General features: G+C 51.0%; 1 protein-coding gene across 1 annotated transcript in view; it reads left to right on the top strand.

Annotated features, from left to right (window-relative positions):
• DIPK2B (divergent protein kinase domain 2B) overlaps nt 1-20,619 on the top strand; it is a 47,830-nt gene extending 27,211 nt beyond the window's left edge. Inside the window, exons 3-5 of the mRNA XM_027054012.2 lie at nt 12,063-12,236; nt 15,237-15,525; nt 16,947-20,619. Of these exons, the coding sequence (XP_026909813.1) occupies nt 12,063-12,236; nt 15,237-15,525; nt 16,947-17,287 (804 nt within the window). The 3' untranslated portion in view covers nt 17,288-20,619. The remainder of the gene's footprint in view (nt 1-12,062; nt 12,237-15,236; nt 15,526-16,946) is intronic.
• The last annotated feature ends 755 nt before the right edge of the window (nt 20,620-21,374 follow it).

Genomic DNA, 21,374 nt, shown 5'->3' with positions numbered 1-21,374 from the left:
ACAACTAAATCATGTACAAGGTGTTCGGGTGTGTATCCAGAAAACCCACTCAGGGCTTTATTAGCACCCGACCGCTCTCCTCTTCTCCCTGGGTGCTAGGAGAGCTTGATAACAGTGAATTCACTGAAAGCAAAAACGTGTTCGAGATTTCCCTCAGCCCTCCCAATCCCGCCAAATCAGAGCAGGGCAGCCTTCTTACTGGAAAAGCTGACTTCCGATTTTTTTTTTTCCGGGTATCACTATGAGTGTATTCCTACATCCCCACGTGTAACGATGCTTGCTTGGAAATGGTTTGAATGTCCCACGATGAGTGCGCACGGGATGGCCAACTTTGGAAACTTCTTTCCTCCCAGTGCATGGGGAAGAAAAAGTGCACTGGTTAACTGTTGGCGAAGGAGGTGGAGAAGGTTAAAAGGGGGGCCGGGGGGGGGGGGAAGTGACTTAAGCACGTGTGCCATAATTTATGCACATAGAATAATATTTATTTGGGGGCACCTGGGTGGCTCCGTTGGTTAAGCATCCGACTTTGGCTCAGGTCACGATCTCGTGGTTTGTGAGTTCGAGCCCTGCATCAGGCTCTCTGCTGTCAGCGCAGAGCCAGCTGCGGATCCTCTGTCTCCCTCTCTCTCTGTCCTTCCCCCGCCCATGCTCTCTCTCCCTCTCTCAAAAATAAATAAGCATACAAAAAAGAAATAATTTAAACAATAAGAAGAAAAATCGTATTTATTTGCCTTATTTTTATGTTCCGTAAAACCTTAAAAGAACAGGTTCTATCTGACAAGTGAAAACTAATTCTCATTTCAACATGAAGCTCTCCACTGGTCCGTTGACGATGTCCTTGAAAAGCGACCTTGGAATGAAACTGCGCCTTCAGCCATCTCTATGACCTCAGATGGCGGACCTCCAATCCTGAAAAGGAAAGCCACCCTTCTCATCGTAGATTTTCTTTCCGAGAGCAGTTAGCGCTCTTTCTTCGACACATTTATTTCCATCGGAGCAAGTGTTCAAATATGTCCGGTGGTGGTAAATCTTTTGTCTTCTGAGTCATATTTGCATTTGGGAAACAGCCAAAAGTTATCCAGAACCAAGTGGGACGATTAATCTGGGAAACGAGTTTGGGGTTAGTACGGCTGTAAGCGGCCCAAGGTGTTGAGTACTTAATTTTTTTGTTTGTTTGTTTTTTTAGTGTTTTAATTTTAGAAAATCCTCTGTCCTCTGATTGGGTTCTGAAAATCTGGTCACCGCTAGAGACTGGGATGTTTGTTCAAAGGGTTCTAGAACCCTGGATGAGCCGGGGCACATGGGGAGAAACATGATTCACTCATACACCTCAATTGATGCTGTGCCCATCACCCATTTAGCCCAGCCCGCCTACCCCCTCCCTCCAGCAAACCTCAGTTTGTTCTCTATGATGAAGAGTCTCTTATGGGTTGCCTCCCTCTCTCTTATCTCATTGTTCCATCCCTTCCCCTACGTTCGTCTGTTGTGTTTCTTAAATTCTCTATATGAGTGAAATCATAGATTTATGTTTCTCTGACTGACTTCTTTCGCTGAGCATAATACACTCTAGCTCCATGCATGTTGTTGCAAATGGCCACATTTCATTCTTTCTCACTGCCAAGTAGTATCCCATTGTCTATATAAACCGCATCTTCTTCATCCATTCATCCACCGACGGACATTGGGGCCCTTTCCATCCTTTGGCTGTTGTTGCTAGTGCTGCTAGAGACATGGGGGTGCACACGCCCCTTCGGATCAGCATTTTTGTATCCTTTGGATAAATCCCTAGTAGCGCAATTTCTGAGTTGTAGGGTAGTTCTATTTTTAATTTTTTCAGGAACCTCCACACTGTTTTCCAGAGCGGCTGCACCAGTTTGCATTCCCACCAGCACGGCAAGAGGGTTCCCCTTTCGCGTCGAATACTTTACAGAGTATTCGCATTATCTTCCGATAATGCGCTCACACTCACCCGCATTATCTTCCCGAGCCCTCCTGCCATCCTGTGAAGCAGAAGAGGCACCATCATCTCCTTTTGCAGGGAAGGAAACTGAGTCTCAGTGGGGCCAAGATTCTGATCCGGACCCACTGACTTTCCCTCGTGCTTCAACGAGGCCACCTTCTCTGGGTTAATCAGGCTGCTTGGGAGCAAAGAGTCAGTGAACCCACTCTCTGGAAAAGGAGTTTGTGATAAGGCTCATCCCGGCCTAAAACTGGGCCTGGAAGCTTCCAGGACCCGAGGCAACTCTGACATCCAGCTACCATGCGTCTAGCACATCAGCCAGTCTCTCGTGGGCGCCCAATCACCCCGGCTCATGGCACCCCTTCTTTCCACAGCTCGGCCCCATTCCCTCTTTCACTTGTACCCCGTTCACACCAGGCACCCCGATCCCATCAAAGATGGCCTCCCCCCGGCGTGTAGCCCGGGGAAGGGAAGCCTCAGCTAAACGGGGACATAGTGCATGGAGAGTTCCATGGCTGGTTAGAAGGCGCGTCTATACTGTGGCAGTGATGACGCTGGCGCTGATGACAACGAGGGCGACAATGATCTGTACCATTTACTGAATACAGAACACGCACCTCCCGCCACACCAAGCTTTTTGCACGCGTGTTCTGCGGGGCTTGTAAACTGGGTCTGTGCCCAGTCCTCAGAGAGATAGCAGGACAGGCCATGGTGGCGAATATGAACAACTTCTCCAGCCTATCTACCATGTGAAAATGGACAACTCAGCTGTGTGACTTCTGGAGCCATCTCCTGGCCAAAATAACCGAAGGGGCAATCCTAGAGTCTTCACCCATCCCTGACCCAACACAGGAAGCATAAAAATGGAGGCATCTAGGAGTCCAGCCCCCCCTTCCGGTCCTGTCCCCCTGGGTTGTGGCTTGAGACCAATGGGCAGTCTGGGTCAGTACGCGGCCCTTGGACACTCGAGGCCTTTCCAGCTGTAGCTCACCGCCCCCCCCCCCCGAGGAAGAGACGTTGTTTGCAAAAGATGTTCCAGCCTCCTGAGAAAACAGAGCAGGTCTGAGACGGGACGGCAGGGGTCAGCCACCTATCCCTCCTCCAGGCATCTGATTCCCTCCTGAGAGATTCATCCAGTTGGGTTTTGAAGGTGGTCCCAGCATCCCTTTTACGGCATGCACAGCAGCCCCTTCAGAGGGTTGCTCTTCTGGAAGAAGGTCTCAAACGGTCTGAGGAGTGTCTGGGAAGTGTTTCTCCACCAGGTGTCCACACTCTGCCATCCAAAGTGCACAACGGTGTTTGCATCCAAAATAAAGCTCGCCACCCCCCCACACACCCCGCATCTTCCACCTGCCTGATAACAAGAATGACCCAGGACACCTGTCAAAAAATGCAGAGTCCTAGGCCCCCACTGGACCTACCTATTCAGATGGGGCCGAGGGAATCTGTATTTTTTTTTTTTTTTTTAGTGTCTATTTTAGTTTTGAGAGAGTGAGCAGGGGAGGGGCAGAGAGAGAGGGAGACAGAGGTTTCGAAGCAGGCTCCGCACTGAGAGCAGCGAGCCCGATGCGGGGCTTGAACTCACGAACCATGAGATCATGACCAGAGCCGAAGTCAGATGCTTAACCGACTGAACCACCCAGGTGCCCCAGGGATCTGTATTTTTATCGCACTTTGAAGGCTTCAGTTGTCGGTCAAGTTTGGGACATGCTACCCTACTCTGAAATCACCAGTTTCTCCCAGCGTCTGTCTGTCTGTCTCTCTCTCTCCATGCAATCATTTTAAATCCCCTACTGAGATCTGGGTATGAAAGCAGGCTTGGGTACCAGTAAGCAGCATGATCTTTAACAAGTCACTTCTGTTTCCTGGTTCTTACCTTAGTACACTTCTCTGGAAAATGGGTGCATTTTACTAGCTGCCCTGATGATACAGCCTACCATTTGCATTTGGCAGCATGGGCTGTGAAAATTAACGTCATGGAATTTTCCACAACTTTTGGAATCCCTTTGTGAAGCAATCACTAAATGTCCAGGGTTGTCACCAGGGCAAGAGAGAACTAAAGGTTCAAAGTCCCTGCAAACGCTGAGGTAATGTCTGCGACAAGGCTGGCCATAGAGCCTGACGCTTATAACTTGTAGAAGGTGTTACTTTCCTTACCCCAATGGTGTCATGCCAGCCCTGTTTGTCAAACAGTGATCGCTGCTGAGGCCTCTCGGCACAAGCAGCTCCCGTGATAATCACCAGATGCGGTCCCTTGGCTGCCATCTTTCACTTCCAGTGGAAACCCTCAGGTTGGGCAGATCTCACCCATGGGATGGAACTTGAGAAGAAGCTGGGGCAATTTTCGCACAATTACTGAAGATCCACATAACTTGAAGTGGTGATCTGCTCCGAGGGAAAGTCCCGTCTTGTTCCACCTATGGATGAACTCTCTTATCTCTAGCTTCTAGAAAGGAACAACATGCATAGCTCTTTTTTTTTTTTTAACATTTATTTTTGAGACAGAGAGGGACAGAGCATAAACGGGGGAGGGTCAGAGAGAGTGAAGGAGACACAGAATCTGAAGCAGGCTCCAGGCTCCGAGCTGTCAGCACAGAGCCCGACGCGGGGCTCGAACTCACGGACCGCGAGATCATGACCTGAGCCGAAATCAAGAGTCAGACACTTAACCAACCGAGCCACCCAGGCGAACCCATGCATAGCTTTTTCTGTTTTGTTTTGGTTTTTTTTTTCTTAATTTAAATTCCAGTTAGTTAACAGACAGACTAGTCTTGGCTTCAGGAGCAGAACCCAATGATTCATCACTTACATATAACGCCCGGTGCTCATCCCAAAAAGTGCCTTCCTTAATGCCTGTCACCCATTTAGCCCATCCCCCCCACCTACCTCCCCTCCAGCAGCCCTCAGTTTATACTTGGTGTTTAACAGTCTCTTACGGGCTGCCTATCTCTGTTTTTATCTTTATTTTTCCTTCCCTTCCCCTATGTTTATCTGTTGTGTTTCTCAAATTCCACATATGAGTGAAATTATATGATACCCGTCTTTCTCTGGCTGACTTATTTTGCTTAGCATAATACCCTCTAGTTCCATCCATGTTGTTGCAAATGGCAACATTTCATTCTTTTTCATCTCCAAGTAATATTCCATTGTGTGTGTATATACCATATATATACAATATATATGTATTATATATATATATATATATATATATTATATATACCACATCCTTGTCCATTCATCCATAGACATTTGGGCTCTTTCCATAGTTCGGCTATTGTTGATAGGGCTGCTATAAACATTGGGGGGCATGTGCCCCTTTGAATCAGCATTTTTGTATCCTCTGGACAAATTCCTAGTAGTGCGATTGCTGGGTCGTAGGGTGGTTCTATTTTTAATTTTTTGAGGAACCTCCATACTGTTTTCCAGAGTGGCTGCACCAGTTGGCATTCCCACCAGCAGCGCACAAGGGTTCCGCTTTCTCCTGCCATCCTCGCCAACGTCTGCTGTTGCCTGAGGGGTAACGTTAGCCATCCCGACAGGTGTGAGGTGGTGTCTCATTGTGGTTTTGATTTGCGTTTCCGTGATGAGGAGTGACGCGGAGCATCTTTTCATGTGTCTGTCGGCCATCTGGATGTCTTCTTTGGAGAAGCGTCTATTCGTGTCTTCTGCCCGTTTCTTCACGGGATGATTTGATTTGGGGTGCTGAGTTTGGGAAGTTCTTTATAGATTTTGGACATGAACCCTTCACTGTTTAAGTACCTCCAACAGAGTCATGGGATCATTTGTCTAGACAATTCGACACTGATGTTTCTGTTGTCCTAAGAACCCTTGCAATGAGGACCCTGTTGGCGGCTGGTGATGTTTTTTGAGCAAACACGCGCAAGAATGTGGATAAAAGCCAACCAAACATCAAAGAACTCATCGGGGAAGTTAGGCCTCGTGTACTCAGATTTCCCGAGAGGCTTCAAAAGTGGAAGCACCTCCAGATTTTGGTCTCAGTTACTGTCATGTCCACAATGAACAAACGCTTTTCCTTTAGCACCGGTGTGTAATCTGGGTGTAACGTATCTTGTGTATCGTGTTAATAGGTTATATTCAGTGCAATATTAATCATTTATTAATCAATATTAGTTCACATGGTGTAAATTATTACTATAATACAAATATTTTGCAGAATATCTAACATTTTATATGCATGTATATATACAAATACACGTGTGTGTACATATATATACATACATATGAGATGTAGTTCAAGGAATTGGCTTATGCAATGATGGGGGGCTGAGTCCGACACGGGGCTCGAGCCCACAAACTGTGAGATCATGACCTGAGCCGAAATCAAGAGTCAGACACTTAACCGACCGAGCCACCCAGGCGAACCCATGCATAGCTTTTTCTGTTTTGTTTTGTTTTGTCTTTCTTAATTTAAATTCAAGTTACTTAACAGACAGACTAGTCTTGGCTTCAGGAGCAGAACCCAATGATGGGGGGCTGGCAAATCCCACATCCACAGGACAGAATTTCTTCCTCCCCGGGGAAATCTTAGTTTTGCTCTTAAGGCCTTTCAGCTGGTTAGATCGGGCCCACCCACTCTATGGAGGATAATCCCTTCTCCTTTAAGTCAGCTGGCCGTAGATGGTAACCACATCTCCAAAATCTCTTCACCGCGACACCTAGATCAGCGTTTGATTGAAAACCGGGCTCCATAGCCCAGCCAAGTTGACACGTAAAACGCCATCACGGTGACATACCCGTTAGATTGTATTGGCCGATGTACAGACTGTTAGGGATTGCGGAGGAGACGTGTGACCATCGCTGTCAGTACCACCCAGCACAGATGGCCCCTGGTAAGTGGCCGTGTGGCAGAGCAGAAGCCCAGTCACTAGCAGCACAGCATGAAGACTTTGACCGGCTGCCCGGGTGCCCCAGGAGATGGTATGAGGCAGGAAATGCAAAGATAAGGAATCCAGGTGCGCTTGGGAGGAGCGGGGCAACAGAGGACCAGGCTTTGCGTTTCCTTTAACCTCTCACTGGCAGGTGCTGCGTTAGCCCTGTTGAGATGGGAGTGGTGGCTTAGAAATTCCAAAGCAGTGGGCGATCCCCAAAGAGGGTGCCTTTGGCCTGGGGATGAATCATGGTTTTAGTGAAAATGTTTCGTTTCCCAATTCTGTTCACCGTGAGCCAAGATAATCGCGGGCTTGCACTTGGCCAGAATACACCCCAGACGGAACTAGTTGGAGCTCCACTCTGCGGGTGGGACCCCGAGAAGCAGCTGCCTCCACCATAAAGGGAGTTGGGGTACGAGATGGCTTCAGAGCCTTTTCTGGCCATCGTTCTAGAGGTGGGGGGGCGGGGCTCAGAACCTTCTCGGCAAATGTATCAGTTACATATTGCTGTGTAACAAACCCTAGTGGCCTCAAACAACGACAACCATCGATTTTGTCCAAAAATAGGCAACTTGGGCAGGGCTTAGAGGAGCGAGCTCACCCAGCTCCACATGGCATCTGCTGGGGTGGCTCAATACAGCCACCAGGAGCCATTTCCAAAATGGCTCAGTCACGCGGTGGCACGTTGGGGCTGGTGTCAGCGAGGCACTCCACTGAGGGCTGCTTCCTCTCCCTGCGGCCAGGATTTTCTTACGGCATGGTAGCTGGGTGCAAGAGACAGCCAAGGAGAAGCTGAATCACCTTTCATGGCCAAGGCTCGGCAGTCATGTGTCATCACTCCCCTAAGCATGCCAGTCACTAAAAGTGAGTCACCCAGGCCAGTCCATGTTCCAGGGGAGGGGAATTAGACTCCACCCCTTGAGGGGAGGAGAGTCGAAGAGTTTGCGAACATGTTTTAAAATGACCACAGCTGGCGTGCCTGTGTGGCTCAGGCCATTAGGCGCCTGACTCAATTTCAGCACGTGTCCAGGGTCCCGGGGTTGTGGGATCAAGCCCCGTGTCAGGCTCTGTGCTAAGCAGGGAGCCTGCTTAAGATTCCCACCCCCGTCTGTCTCTCTCTCTCTCCTTCTGCCCCTCTCCTCCATTTGCCCCCCCCAACTCTCTCTCTTTCTAAAATTAAAAAAAAAAAAACTCAGCAAATGGCATCCACCCTCATGTTGGGTGTTATCTCCAACATGTCCCTTTTTCTTGCCCCTCCTCCCCCATCCAGCCAATCGCCCAGACTTACGGATTCTACTACCGACGAATATCTTCAAATCAAAGCTTTTCATCCTCCCCTCTCACACCTGGACCACTGCATCTTCCTGATTTCCCTGCGTCCACTCTTTCTTCCTGTGACACTTGGGATTAAGTTCAGTCGCATATGACAAGAAGTTCAAATCACAGTGGCTTACACAAGATCAAAATATATTTCCCTTTTACGTAAAAGAAACAGATCCAGGGGTGTCTGGGAGGCTCAGTCAGTTAAGCGACCGACTTCGGCCCAGGTCATGATCTCGCGGTCGGTGAGTTCGAGCCCCGAGTCGGGCTCTGTGCCGACAGCTTGGAGCCTGGAGCCTGTTTCGGATTCTGTGTCTCCCTCTCTCTCTGCCCCTCCCCCACTCATGCTCTGTTTCTCTCTCTCTCCCTGTCTCTCTCTCTCAAAAATAAATACACATTAAAATTTTTTTTTTAAAAAAAGAAAAGAAACTGATACCTGAATGTCCAGGGATGATACAGTGACTCTGTGATTCTCGAGGACCCAGGCTATTTTCATTTTGCTGCTCTACAACACTCAGCATGCCCTGGTCCAAAATGGCTGCCTAATCACCAGCCATCACTTCCGCATTCCAGCGGGGGTGGGGGGTGGGGAAAGAATGAAGAAGGATACACCCTGTCCCTTTAAGGGTCCTTCCCAGAACTTTCTCCGTATATTTCATTGACCAGTACCCAGTCACATCACCACACCTGGCTGCAAAAGAAGCTGAGAGAATGCAATCTTTAGGCAGCCATATGCCTCACTAGCATCCAAGAGCCCATAACTAGAAGACACAGTTCTCTGAATCTATCCACACTGCACCCAGAATCATTTTCCTCAAGTGCGTATGTGAGTATATCACTTCCCTGCTCAAGGCCTTCAGTGGTTCCCAGCCCTTCGGGATAAAATTAACATTCCTTAAAATGACCCCAAGGTTCCTGCCATCTGGCCTCCTCTCTTCCCACTGTCACTAGTGTATTCTTTCTCATCTCAAGGTTTATTCAAGGTGTTCTGTCTGCAAAGAATCCTCTCCCACCCTCTCTGTGGGGTCACTCTACCCCTGCTTCCGGCCTCAGCCGAGACGTCTCTGTCCTCCAAGATTTGATGAGCCGATAGATGTGTTTTCGTTTCTTTTAGAATCGCGCAGAAAAACTGAGCTTTTGGGTTCAAGAAAATGTTCGCGTTTCTCAATATTCATACTACATGCCTCCCTCGGCTCTTGGAAGGCGTAAATAAAAGAAGTCACTACCTGTGAGGGGCTTAGAATGGCTCCTGTTGTACAGGAAGCGCTCAATAATTATCACCTATTATTATTGTGGTTGTTATGGCCAAATCGTGTCCTACCTCTTCCAGAGGTATTTTCCCAGGCGTTGGGCTCACAGAAGAGAAGAGATTACTTATCTCCCCCTGTCCCCAATGATTATCTGTAAAGGTGGAATTTCAGGCTGCCCGGGACAGAGATCAGAAGCAAAGAGATGTTCTTGTAGCTTCAAATCATCTTCTGTGGACTCCACCTGGGTAGCTTATGGGGACAGAAGTGGGGCAGGACCTATTCAGGGGAAATGGCGCAGATCTAATGGATCAGGTCCTGTCTTAGCTCGGACTACTGTAACAGAGTAGCATAGACTAGGGGGGGTTAAACAACAGAAGGTTATTTCTCACACTTCTGGAGGCTGGGAAGTTCCAGGTCAAGGTGCCGGTCCATCGGCTCCTAGGGAAAGCTCTCTCTTCGTGTGATGCTCCCGTGTCTCTTCTTTTTTTGAGAGAGAGCGAGAGAGGCAGAGAGAGAGAGAGAGAGAATCTTAAGCGGGCTCCATGCCCAATGCAGAGCCCAAATCGGGGCTCGATCTCATGACCATGAGATCATGAGAGCCAAAATCAAGAGTCGAAAATCAAGACTGAGCCTCCCAGGTGCCCCAACGTGTCTCTTCTTATCTAATCCCTTTATGAAGGCTCCACCCTCGTGGCCTAGTTACTTCCCAAAGGCCCCACCATCTGATACCATCCCGCTGGGGATGAAGGTTTCAACATATGAATGGGGGGGGGGCAGGGGGACAAACATGCAGTCCCTACCCGGTTCAAATCCTGAATCCAACCCTTGCCCACACTCTGAAGACTTCCAATTCCTCGGTTGCAAAACAAGATGCATAATGACACCTACCTCGTGGGTGCCTGGGAGCATGAAATGAACTACTACACGGGGAATACCCAGCCCACTGCCTGGCAGGTGGTGGGTTAGTCCCCACTCCTCCCATCTATCAACATTCCTGAAGGATGGAACACACATGAACTGGACCCTCACAGACCCAGAGGTGCAAAAATGGAATGGTCTTTAATCTTCTCTCTCTGAGCTCAACTCCTGCGCTGTCACCCCCCTGGGGAGTAAGCCGGGGCATCTGAACACCATCAGATGACCCCAGTCACATTCCATCATGCCCAGTCACTTCAGAATTTGGACCAGCCCCCTCCCTCCCTGGGGAGTCCAAGGGCTCACTGGGTAGTTCAACATGGTACCATGGTACTGTCCATGGTAGTTCAACAACCATCCACACTGGCTTCTACCAGTCAGTTCTGGACGTCGTCAGGGGGCAGAGGCATGCCGTGCCCTCGGCCGTGGTCTAGCCATGTGGGAATGTGACCAACTGTCTCGGGTTCCCAGTTTCAGCTCTGAAAGCTCCATGTCCCAGGAAACTCTCAGTCCCAAGCAAACAGGGATGGTTGAGTCTATCTGTGCCCTCTTCAACCTCCAAGACGCTCAAGGCATCTCAAGGCTCCCAGTGATCCTTCCATCCTCCTGGGTTCTGGTTGTGGAGATGGCAGGCTCCAGGCTGCCACCTTGGCCCCGTGCTAGGATGTCCGGGGGCTCTGGAGAACCCCCCCCCCAACTCACCACCTACCCCAACGGCTCACTCAGCCAGAGCCTCCGCTAGGCGGGCAGCCCGGAAACACGGTCGACAGACACCTGTGGGACACTTTTGGCCCTGGACCTTTCAGGCTTTGGTTTGCAATCTTCAAAGCCAGGCTCTTAGAGCTTGAAAATCCTGTTCTCAGCCACAAAGCCTGACTCCTGTTCCCACTACTATCATTGGCTATCACCCCTATCCTCTGTGCTGGGAGTTTAAACTTCTTTCATGTAATAAGAGCCGATAGCGTTTACTGAGCGCTTACTGCTGGCCAGACACTCTTCTAGTATTTTACAGCTATTGGTTTATTTCATCCTCACGATCTCTTATTACTGGCACCCTCGCTTTAGACCTTAACCCAAAGTACAGAGAGACGAAGTAACTCGTCCAAGGTCACACAGCTAGCCGGTAGGTGTGGGGCTGGGGCTGAATTGTGGCCAGCTGGGCCCCAGGCCCCTATTTTTAACTCGCTTTTATCAGTCGGTTGGGTTCATTCTCTTGGTTCAGCGTGAAGAGAAAATGGCGGCGGGGTGGAAGGTCACGGAAGGTAAGCATAGGTCCGGACCTCCCAATTTGATCCCGAGAAGATGCTCACGTGTAACACCACAATCGTGGTAGGTGTCACGAGGCGGTGGAAGGAATCGGAAAGGTCAGTGAGGGCCGCTCTGGTTAATTCGGTGTGAGATTGGCTCTCCGTGGAGGGGCACAGTGGGGGTGTGACGGTGGCCAAATGCAGGATCTCTAACACGTTCACTGCCTGCTGGGCTGTGCCACCTGCCCAGCGCCCGCTTACCCTGCCCCTAGGACAGCTCATCCTTTCTCCCTGGCCCTCGGGGTCTCCCCCCCAGCCCCCCCTCCCAGCCCGAGCCCGTGCAGCCCCTTACTCTCTCCATCCTCCAAATCTAGTGTCTCCTCCCACCATCAGGGCCTGCCTGTGTCCCGTCCTGACGGCTCCCCACAAGACCTCAGCAGCCTTTCCCCCTGCTGGGGTCTCTCCCACCCACCTCCCACAGGGCCTGCCCAGTCCCTTCCTGCGCTGCCCGTCACAGCGACTCCTGGACCGTGTGGTCCGACGCTACGCCGAGGTGGCCGATGCTGGCAGCATCTTCATGGACCACTTCACGGATCGCGACAAGCTACGTCTGCTCTACACGCTGGCTGTCAACGCGCATCCCATCCTCCTGCAGGTACGCGGGGACCCCCCCCACCCTGGAGAGGGGGTTCAGGTCGGGCTCCAAGGGGGCCAGCCCCGGGCTTAGCTCTCTTCCCCTTTACAGCAAGCCTTGGGGCCACACCTCCTGGAGATGAACCCCGCAGCGATGCTTAGAAAGGACACAACCTTGGAAGTACCCTAGATGTCTACCAATAGGGGAATGGGCAAATAAATGAGGGTGCACTTGAACTTGGGGATACACTGATCAGTAAGGCAGTCATGGTGGCTCCCCGTTTTCTTGTAGCTTCCAATCCAGTGCTGGAGGCAGCCACCGAGCAAGTCAACAAGCATCCACAGAACATGGGGAGCCCAGTCGCACCCATTTCCCCCAAATGCCAAGAATCAGGATGCTCACACCATGGGCACAAAGGAAACTAGGAAGTGAGGGGAAGGAGCAGGAAAAGGAGGAGGGCTACAGAGAGGAGGAGGGAGAAAGAGGAGGGAGGGGGACAGAAAAGACATGGAAGGGCGCCTGGGTGGCTCAGTCGGTTAAGCATCCGACTCTTGACTCTTGATTTCGGCTCAGGTCATGATCTCGTGGGTTGTGAGTTCGAGCCCTGCTGTCGGGCTCTGCACTGACAGTGTGGAGCCTGCTTGCGATTCTCTGTCTCCCCTTCCCTCTGCCCCTTTCCCGCTCATGCTCTCTCTCTTTCAAAATACATAAATGAACATGAAAAAGCAATTAAAAAAACAAAAGAACGAAAAGAGAAGGAAAGGGAGAAGGTACAAGTGGAGGAAGAAGACGCCCCAGCAAAGACACTTGATATTTATGATCACAATTAATTCTATAATTATTAATTTCATCATGTTAATGTAACTTTAAATATAATCATATGCTGTTGTTAATTGTGCATAATTAATAATTATCGTTATATTAATTAGATTGCATATTCTGTCATATATTAGTAACTAATTGATATATTAATATATTTCTCATCTATAATTATTTGATATATAATTATTTATTATATATCATATATTAATATATATTAATCATCATGCATAATATAATTTGTAAGATATAATAATAGAATAGAATATAAAATTAATCATCATGCATAATATAATTTGTAAAATATAATAATAGAATATGAAATTAATCACTATGCATAATATAATTTATAAAATATAATAATAGACTATAATATAAAATTAATCATCATGTGTAATATAATTTGTAAAATATAATAGAATATAATATAAAATATATAAAATGAGTTATAATTCTATGATAACATATATAATAATATATTAATAATCATAATATGATTTGCTATATAACCATTAATATATTAATGTATAAGTTACTGTGTCGTGAATGTATATTTATTAATACATACATGATTACTATTTTGAAATATAATGAGCTGCTCTCACTTCCTGAGCACCTGCCAGGTACTGGATATTGTGTTGAATGCTTTACATCACGACCACTCGACAACTGCACGGAAATATTATCATTGTCCCCCTTTCCAGATGAGGTGGGTGGGGCTCCGAGATATGAGGTGACCTGACCACAAGTCACTTAGCTAAGGTCAGCAATGGGACCCAAACCCAGAGCCGTCTGGGACCCAAATCCAGTGCTGGGTCCAGACTCTTTCTGCTAAAACCTGCCTAGTGACCCCCGAGGGTCTTCTTTCCCGTTGTCCCAACCTCAGTGGTGGCAGCCAACTCCCAAGAGGCCTGGGCTGGGACCCTCCATCCAAGCAGGGCTGGGGGAGGGGAGGGCAAGACCTCCCTCTACGGCAATAGTGGGAGAGCCTCACAACATGCGGATGGGCTAAAAGGGGCAGAAGGCCACAGAAAATCATCAGAGAGGGGAATCAGTTCTTTTTCTTAAAGAAGGAAAATAAGAAACAAAAAGTGGTATTTATCCTTTCTGCCGTTTCCCCCTGGTTTAAAGAAATACCATTCTAGGGGCACCTGGGTGGCTCGTTTAAGCGTCCGCCTCTTGATTTCGGCTCAGGTCACGATCTCACGGTTCGTGGGATTGAGCTTCACGTCGGGCTCTGTGCTTACAGTGCGGAGCCTGCTTGGAACTCTCTCTCTCTCCCTCACACTCTTCCCGGCTCATACTCTCTCTCTCAAAATAAATAAAAAGGAAGGAAGGAAGGAAGGAAGGAAGGAAGGAAGGAAGGAACTATTCTAGATACAGCTGCTTCAATAAATAGTCAAGAAAAGACCAGCCAGGATTCCCGCCTCCCTCTGTCATCTCCCAAATCCACAAGTGGTGCTCTTGTGAGGACACAAAGGACATCCGCTGGGGGCTGTATGCTTCCCTAGATCAGTGTCAGGCTGTTGGAAGGTTCCAGTCAGTTTTGGGAGTGGGGGGGGCATTTGTGATTAGGTAGTTACCCAAACCAGGCAGATTCACCCAGAGTCAGTGCCATGGTTCCCAAAACTTGTGCCACCAGGGGCCACTTTCGTGATTTTTGCTCTATCCCAGAACCTGGTGCCTGCTCTGTCATTTTAAAAAATATTTTTCTCTGGGGCCCCTGGGCGGCTCCGTTGGGTAAGCATCCCACTCTTGCTTTCAGCTCAGGTCATGATCTCACGGTTCATGAGTTCAAGCCCCGAGTCAGCTCTGCATTGGCAGCGAGGAGCCTGCTTGGGATTCTCTCTCTCTCTTTTTCTCTCTGCCCCTCTCCACTCTCTCTCTCTCTCTCTCTCTCTCAATAAATAAACATTTAAAAAATATTTTTCTCTTTAAATCAGCCTCTTTTTTTTTTTTAAAGCCCATGGCCTCTTCCTAGGCACTGGTGTCTGTGAAATCCCAAATACTGGTCATATTTTCTCGACTCTTCAACTCTTAAAAAAAAAAGGGGGTTGAAGGCCCCGTGGCGGATGCGTTTGGAGACGGAGGGTGCCGGGTAAGGCTGATCCCTCTGGGTGCTGCTGGTGAGAGGCAGGGGAACAGGTGTCCCGGCAAGTTTTTCTCTCTCATCCTCTAATGCGTCCTCCTTCCCGCTTCCAGATCTTCCCCGGCGCCGAGGGCTGGCCGCTGCCCAAGTACCTGGGCTCCTGCGGCAGATTCCTGGTCAGCACCAGCACCAGCCCTCTGCGGGAATTCTACGGCGCGGCCCCGGACCAGGCGGCCGACCTGGCCTACCAGCTCCTCGGGGTCCTGGAGTCCCTGAGGAGCAACGATCTGAACTACTTTTTCTACTTCACCCACGTCGATGCGGGCACGTTTGGCATCTTTAACAACGGGCATCTGTTCATCCGGGATGCCAGCGCCTTGGGCATCATCGACAAGCAGGAAGGTACCCAGCGTGGGCCTGGCTGAGCAGCTGTCAGAGGGGAAGTCAGGGTGACAGGAGGCAGGGAGGGGTGACTGAGTGGGGAGGGGGAGGTCACACCCCCGGGTCTTTCCAGTCTCTGGGTGTCACAGTGAGAGCAGCCCACGGTCGGCGGGGGGGCGGGGGGGTGTCAGCTGTCACATAAAATGTCCTTCTCCCCCGTTTGAGTCTGTGCTCCGACTCTATCTCTAAAGGGGAACTGGACCTTGGCCATGGAGGCATTTTGCATCGTGGCCCGGCCCCGACTGCACCCTCAGGGCGCTGCTGTTGACCCAATTCGGTCTGGGCACACTGGGACTCGCCCTGCCCCCTCTTCGCACACACACCACCACCGGATCCATTTTCTCAGAGCCTTGCACATCAGATGCTTCTAGCCCTTATCTGAAACTTACATATCTGGCTGATTCACTGGTACACGTTGCCATCCATTTCGGCACTTTTCGCTTTGTAAAGATGTTCAGACTAAAAACCACAGCATCAATTGAGGTGTATGAGTGAATCATGTTTCTCCCCATGGGCCCCGGCTCATCCAGGGTTCTAGAACTCTTGGAAGATCCCAGTTTTTAGTGGTGACCGGATTTTCCGAACCCAATCAGAGGACAGAGGATTTTCTTCTCTGATCTCCGATTTTGCTTATACGAGAAGGCCTACGAAGACAGGCTGGTTAAGCCACACTTGCTTCCTGATTTGCCTTTAAGAAGAATCAAGTCAGGGGGCGCCGGGGTGGCTCAGTCAGTTGTATGTCAGACTTCGGCTCAGGTGGTGATCTCACGGTTCATGAACGCGAGCCCCGCGTCGGGCTCTGTGTTGACCGCTCAGAGCCTGGAGCCTGCTTCGGATTCTGTCTCCCTCTCTCTCTCTGCCCCTTCCCCACTTGTGCTCTCTCTCTCTCTCTCAAGAATAATAAATAAATAAACATTAAAAAAAAAAAAAAGAATCAAATTAGAAGAAATGAGTCTGGTTCCATAATACTGGGGATACGAAAACTATTGCGCCTGTCTGTCGCACTGAATGCATATTCTGAATCACCTGTTGTTTCTCCCAACTCTGGACTCAGAAAGGACCAGTGGATCCCGTTCTAGCGATTTCTGGGGCTCGCCTATTGAGTCCTTATAATGGGAACATCGCAGTGTGGATGCGAGCCCTCTGATTCGAACCCAGCCTGTGGCAGGGACAAGCGCACGCTCCGTGCCCAGGCTTCATCCTACCGCAGCACAGAGAGCCCGTCCCACTGTTGTTCCCAGCCGGGACCATTGTGTCCCCGACGCTCTGCATCTGGTGACGGGACACGCTGGGGCGCTGGCCGCACCATTCACCCCGAAAGTCTAACCAGTGGCGCCCCCCGCCGGTTGCAGGGCGTCTAACATCTCCCATCTCTCTTCCAGGCAGCCAGGCAGCCGCCGGGGCAGAAGAGAGTCCAGACGTCTTCAGCTGCCTGGTTTCCGGCTGCCGGGCCCCGCTGCCCCCCTGCGACGCTGTCCCCGAGAAGCAAAGCCTGGTGCTGGTGTGTCGGCGGGTGCTGCCTCAGCTTCTCCAGGGCAAGTTCCCCTCCCCCGTGCAGGACGAGATAGACGCCGCCCTTGCTCGATGTGGGGAGGACGCCAGCCCAGACCCCGAAGTCCTCGGGGCCGCCAGCCGCCTGAAGGACCTCTTGAGGCCCCTGAGAACCTGCGACCCCAGATTCGCCTACCGCTACCCGGATTGCAAGTATAATGAGAAGTTCTGAGGGGCCCCGGGGCCTTTGGTGGCCCGGTGGGGGACCACATCCTTGGCTCCTCCCCCCCTCCCCCCACCCAGTCGCATGGCTGCAGGGTGCAAAGAGGCGGCTGTGTCCCCAGACATTAGGAGAAATGCACGTTCATTTCCCAGGCCCCGAGGAACCTGCTGACAGCCAGAGGGGGCTTGTGTCACACGATGTGATTGTCCCAGGGCCGGGCGGTGGCAGACTCGGGTGTGGACACTCCCTGGACCTCTCGGAGCCTCAGTGTCCCCTGTTCTCCATCAGACTCATGAGTTCATGAAAGAAGACAGGGGGATGTGAAGGGTCACAGACACCGGCCGGTGGTTACAGAGTGTTCCAGAAGTGTGTGCAGGCAGGGCAAATGAGACAGAGCCGTGGAGGTGGGGGCCGTTGGGAAGGAAGGCAGGGGGAGGGGGAGGCCCTCTGGCCAAGACCCTGTTAGACTCCAACGAGAGGGGCCCCCTTCTTGCTCTCCGTGTGCTCCCACTGGCCCTCCTGCCGTGCTCCCCACACTGCCATGGGTCAGGGGGAGGAGACACATGGACAGGGCCACACTCCGGGTGAGCCAAGGGTGAGAAGCGATGACGGGTGGGCTGGGGGGGGCCGATGTGTCGGTCCAGGAGCTCCGAGAAGCAGGTGTCAGGACAGGGGTGAGAGGGGCGAGAATCAGATTCAAGAAGATGCCCGCGTGGAAGGCAAGAAGGAGCTACTCAAGTCTGAGCCCAAGTGAGGGAGAGACGGTCAGCTGCACAATCTAAAGGAAGGTTCGGCAGGGCTGCTGGGGTTTCCTGGAGGACAAGCCAGCCGTCAGAGGAGCCCCGAGTCTCCCCAGGCCAGACGGCCCTTATATCCCGGCTGCACTCGGTCGCTGGCAGGAAAACAGCCTGCCGCGAGCGTGGCCTTGGCCTAACCGCCAAGATGGATTTCTCCCTGGAGCGGGAGGTCTGTGAGGACACTGCAGCCACAGCCAGGGCCCCAGGCCAGCTCTGTCGTCACCAACAGCCTCCAGTGCAGGAGGCTAAGGAGTCTGAGAATGTGCATTCCAACTTGACCTTACAGGTCATGATAAAAATTTTGGTGGTTGGCGGGGGGGGGGGGGGGGGGGGGGGGAGGGGGGGGGAGTGGGCGCCTGAGTGGCTCAGTCCATTAAGCGTCTGACTCTTGACTTCGGCTCAGGTCATGATCTCACAGTTCGTGAGATCGAGCCCCGCGTCGGGGAATGTGCTGACAGCACAGAGCCTGCTCTGTTTCCCTCTCCCTCTGTGCCCCTCCCCCTGCTCGCGTGCTCTCTCTCTCTCTCTCTCTCTCCCAAAAATAAACATTTAAAAAATAGTTTTTCAAGGTCAGCCAACAAAACATACTCTATTCGACAGTCTGTTAGTTTGCTTTATACCTTTGAAATATTTAGCCACATACTATGTGGGCCCCTGTGTGTAGTCTTGCCCCAGCACCTCAAACCTCAGTGGGGGGCTCTTTGGACCTTTGTCCAGCCTCCCTGTCAGCCCTCTCCTCTCAGGGACCTCCCGGTCGGCCTCCTCTTTCTTCCCTCTGAATCACCACCTTTAGGTCAGAATGCCTGACTTAACAAGCTTCACACGGCAGACGGGGAAACTGAGGCCCAAGGAGGAAGAGCGACTCGCTGAGATAGTTCCAGAACTGCTACCAGTCCACGCCCCTCCTACCTTCCCCGTCACCTGCTGATTTTCACCCTGTCCTAACCACTTTGGGTCCCTTCACTCACATTTAAAGATGGGCCCAGAAAAGCCATATTTGTGGTCCACCAGATTGGTTGTCTTTGGGGTTTGCCCTTCGACTGTTCCAGGCACTACCCCACCCCCCATCCCCAGGGCAATGACAATAGTGAGGATGACGGGCCAAGCTTCTGGAAGGGCAGGGTTGGGCTGCCTGAGAGTCTTTGAGACCGTTGCCTTTTGGCTTGGTCTGGAAGGGCAAGGATTGACCACCTTTCCCAACACCTTGCTTTCAACCCAGCAAAACTGATTCTAGACTTCTGGCCTTCAGCACTACGAGACAATACATTTCTAGCAGCTGAAAGCTACCCATTTTGTAGTAATTGGTTCTAGCGGCCACAGGAAACTGACATGCGCCCCACACTCTGTCTTAGCGTCTGCTCCTCAAGAACCCGACCTGCAGTATTCCCCAACGCCAGTCTATAGTGACAGGTTCCAAAGCCGGACCTGCCCACTGTATGCACCTGTACCCAGGGCTGAGGTTCAGATGGTTCCAGATCTGTGTCCCAGCCCGCCATCCAGCTGGGAGCTCCCTCAGCATGGCGGTGACATGGGGTCCTTTTGTGTTCCCCACGGCAACCGGGCTGGGCACAGAGCGGGTGCTTGGAAAATGCTCTTGCTGAGGACAACGACTGCATTCTCCAGCCCTTCTGGCGTGGTGTTTGTCACAGACCGTGTGCTCTAGACGAAATGTTTGCATTGCCCCAGAATTCCTACGTTGAAATCCTACCCCCCCCCCCCCCCCCGTGTGATGCTGCTTGGTACTGGGCCTTTGGGAGGTGGTTAGCTCCTGAGGGTGGGACCCTCGTGGGTGGGATTAGTCCCCTTGTAAAGGAGACCCCAGAGAGCCCCCTTGTCTCTTGTGCCAAATGAGGACGCAGTGAGAAGATGGCCGCCCACGAACCACAGTGGGTCCTCAACAGACACCAGATCTGCCGGCGCCTTGATCTCAGACTTCACAGCCTCCAGAACTGTGAGAACTGTGAGAACCGACTCTCGATTGCTCACAAGCCCACCCCGCCTCCCCCAGTCTGTGGTATTTGGTTACAGCAGCCCGAACAGACTACGACATTATGCTGGCCATAGACAGGACAGAGGGGCTTCCTTGAGAACGGCTCTTTCCCCTCAACGGCCGGGAGACGGGTTGAGTCAGCACTCAGGAGACTTGGGTCACAAAGATTATCATTGTGGTACATTCTCAGTCCTCGGGAATCCTACTGGAGGCCTCAGAGTGTATTGCTGAGTTTTGCTAGCCACCGCCATTTTATAGCAGGACCAGCTACATAATTTGGGGGGGGGACTAGTAGAAAACGAAACGGGGGGGCCTCCCAGTATTGAGATTTGCGAGACCACAGAGCATTAAATTAAGTGCAAGCCCTGTGAGACTGTACAGTTTGCATGGCCCGTGAAGCTGGTCCTGGGTGCTTGAGAATACTAATTGTTAACCTTGGTGTAGAGGGCTCCTGGGATTCACTGGGGTCTCACTTGACCTCCACAACCAAGGGGACTAGGTGTGGGATCAGAGGTGATATACAGAACACTTCATCACCACCATGGCCAAGGAACTGATCTACGAGAAAGGACTCCACCGGCTGCCCCGTGAAGGGCACAGCATCACTTCCGTGGTATTCTTGCCCCCAAATGCAAAACCTCAATCGAATTCATGAGATAACATCTACCAAGTTGAGGGACGTCCTACGATTGGCCATGAAAGGCAAGGAAGGACTAGAGAATTGTCACAGATTGGGGGGTGGGGGTGGGGAGGGGGACACTAATGGGACCTGAGAACTACAAGCAACGTGGGATCCTCGTCTGGATCCTGATCCAGAAGAAGGACATCGGTGGTGTCAATGGCCACCAGCCAAGACTTACCAGGAACCCACCCACAAGTTGAACAAGTAGGGTCTATTGTTCCTTGGAACAAGGAGAAAATGCACCCCGAGGAGCAACATAAGGTGTCCCAATAAGAGGGGGGTCAGAAAGGACTTCTTAGAGGATTAGAGCTTGTTGGGTGAGTTTGGGCATGGTTCAAGGAAGGGGGGCTTTGCTCTGGATTGGATGCTGTCAAGAAGTGGGGGTAAATCCATGATTGCCCATCTCCATAAATCCCGTCTATAGGGTAGGAGGAATGAAGGAGGCTAACCCTGTAGTTATCAAAGCAGCAGTCACTCATAGTAGGCAGGGTAGGGGACATGTTGGGTTCTTTTTGGTTGAACAATGATCCTGTTGTTTGTCTTGACTCATTGTGGTCACCGAGTGGCCTTGTTTGATGTTAGCGATGTGAGAAATTGTTTATGTTCAAAGAAAACACGGAAGCCCAG

Source organism: Acinonyx jubatus, chromosome X, assembly GCF_027475565.1.
Source record: "Acinonyx jubatus isolate Ajub_Pintada_27869175 chromosome X, VMU_Ajub_asm_v1.0, whole genome shotgun sequence".
In the NCBI taxonomy this organism is placed as follows: domain Eukaryota; kingdom Metazoa; phylum Chordata; class Mammalia; order Carnivora; family Felidae; genus Acinonyx; species Acinonyx jubatus.
This window is presented reverse-complemented; position numbering and strand designations above follow the sequence as displayed.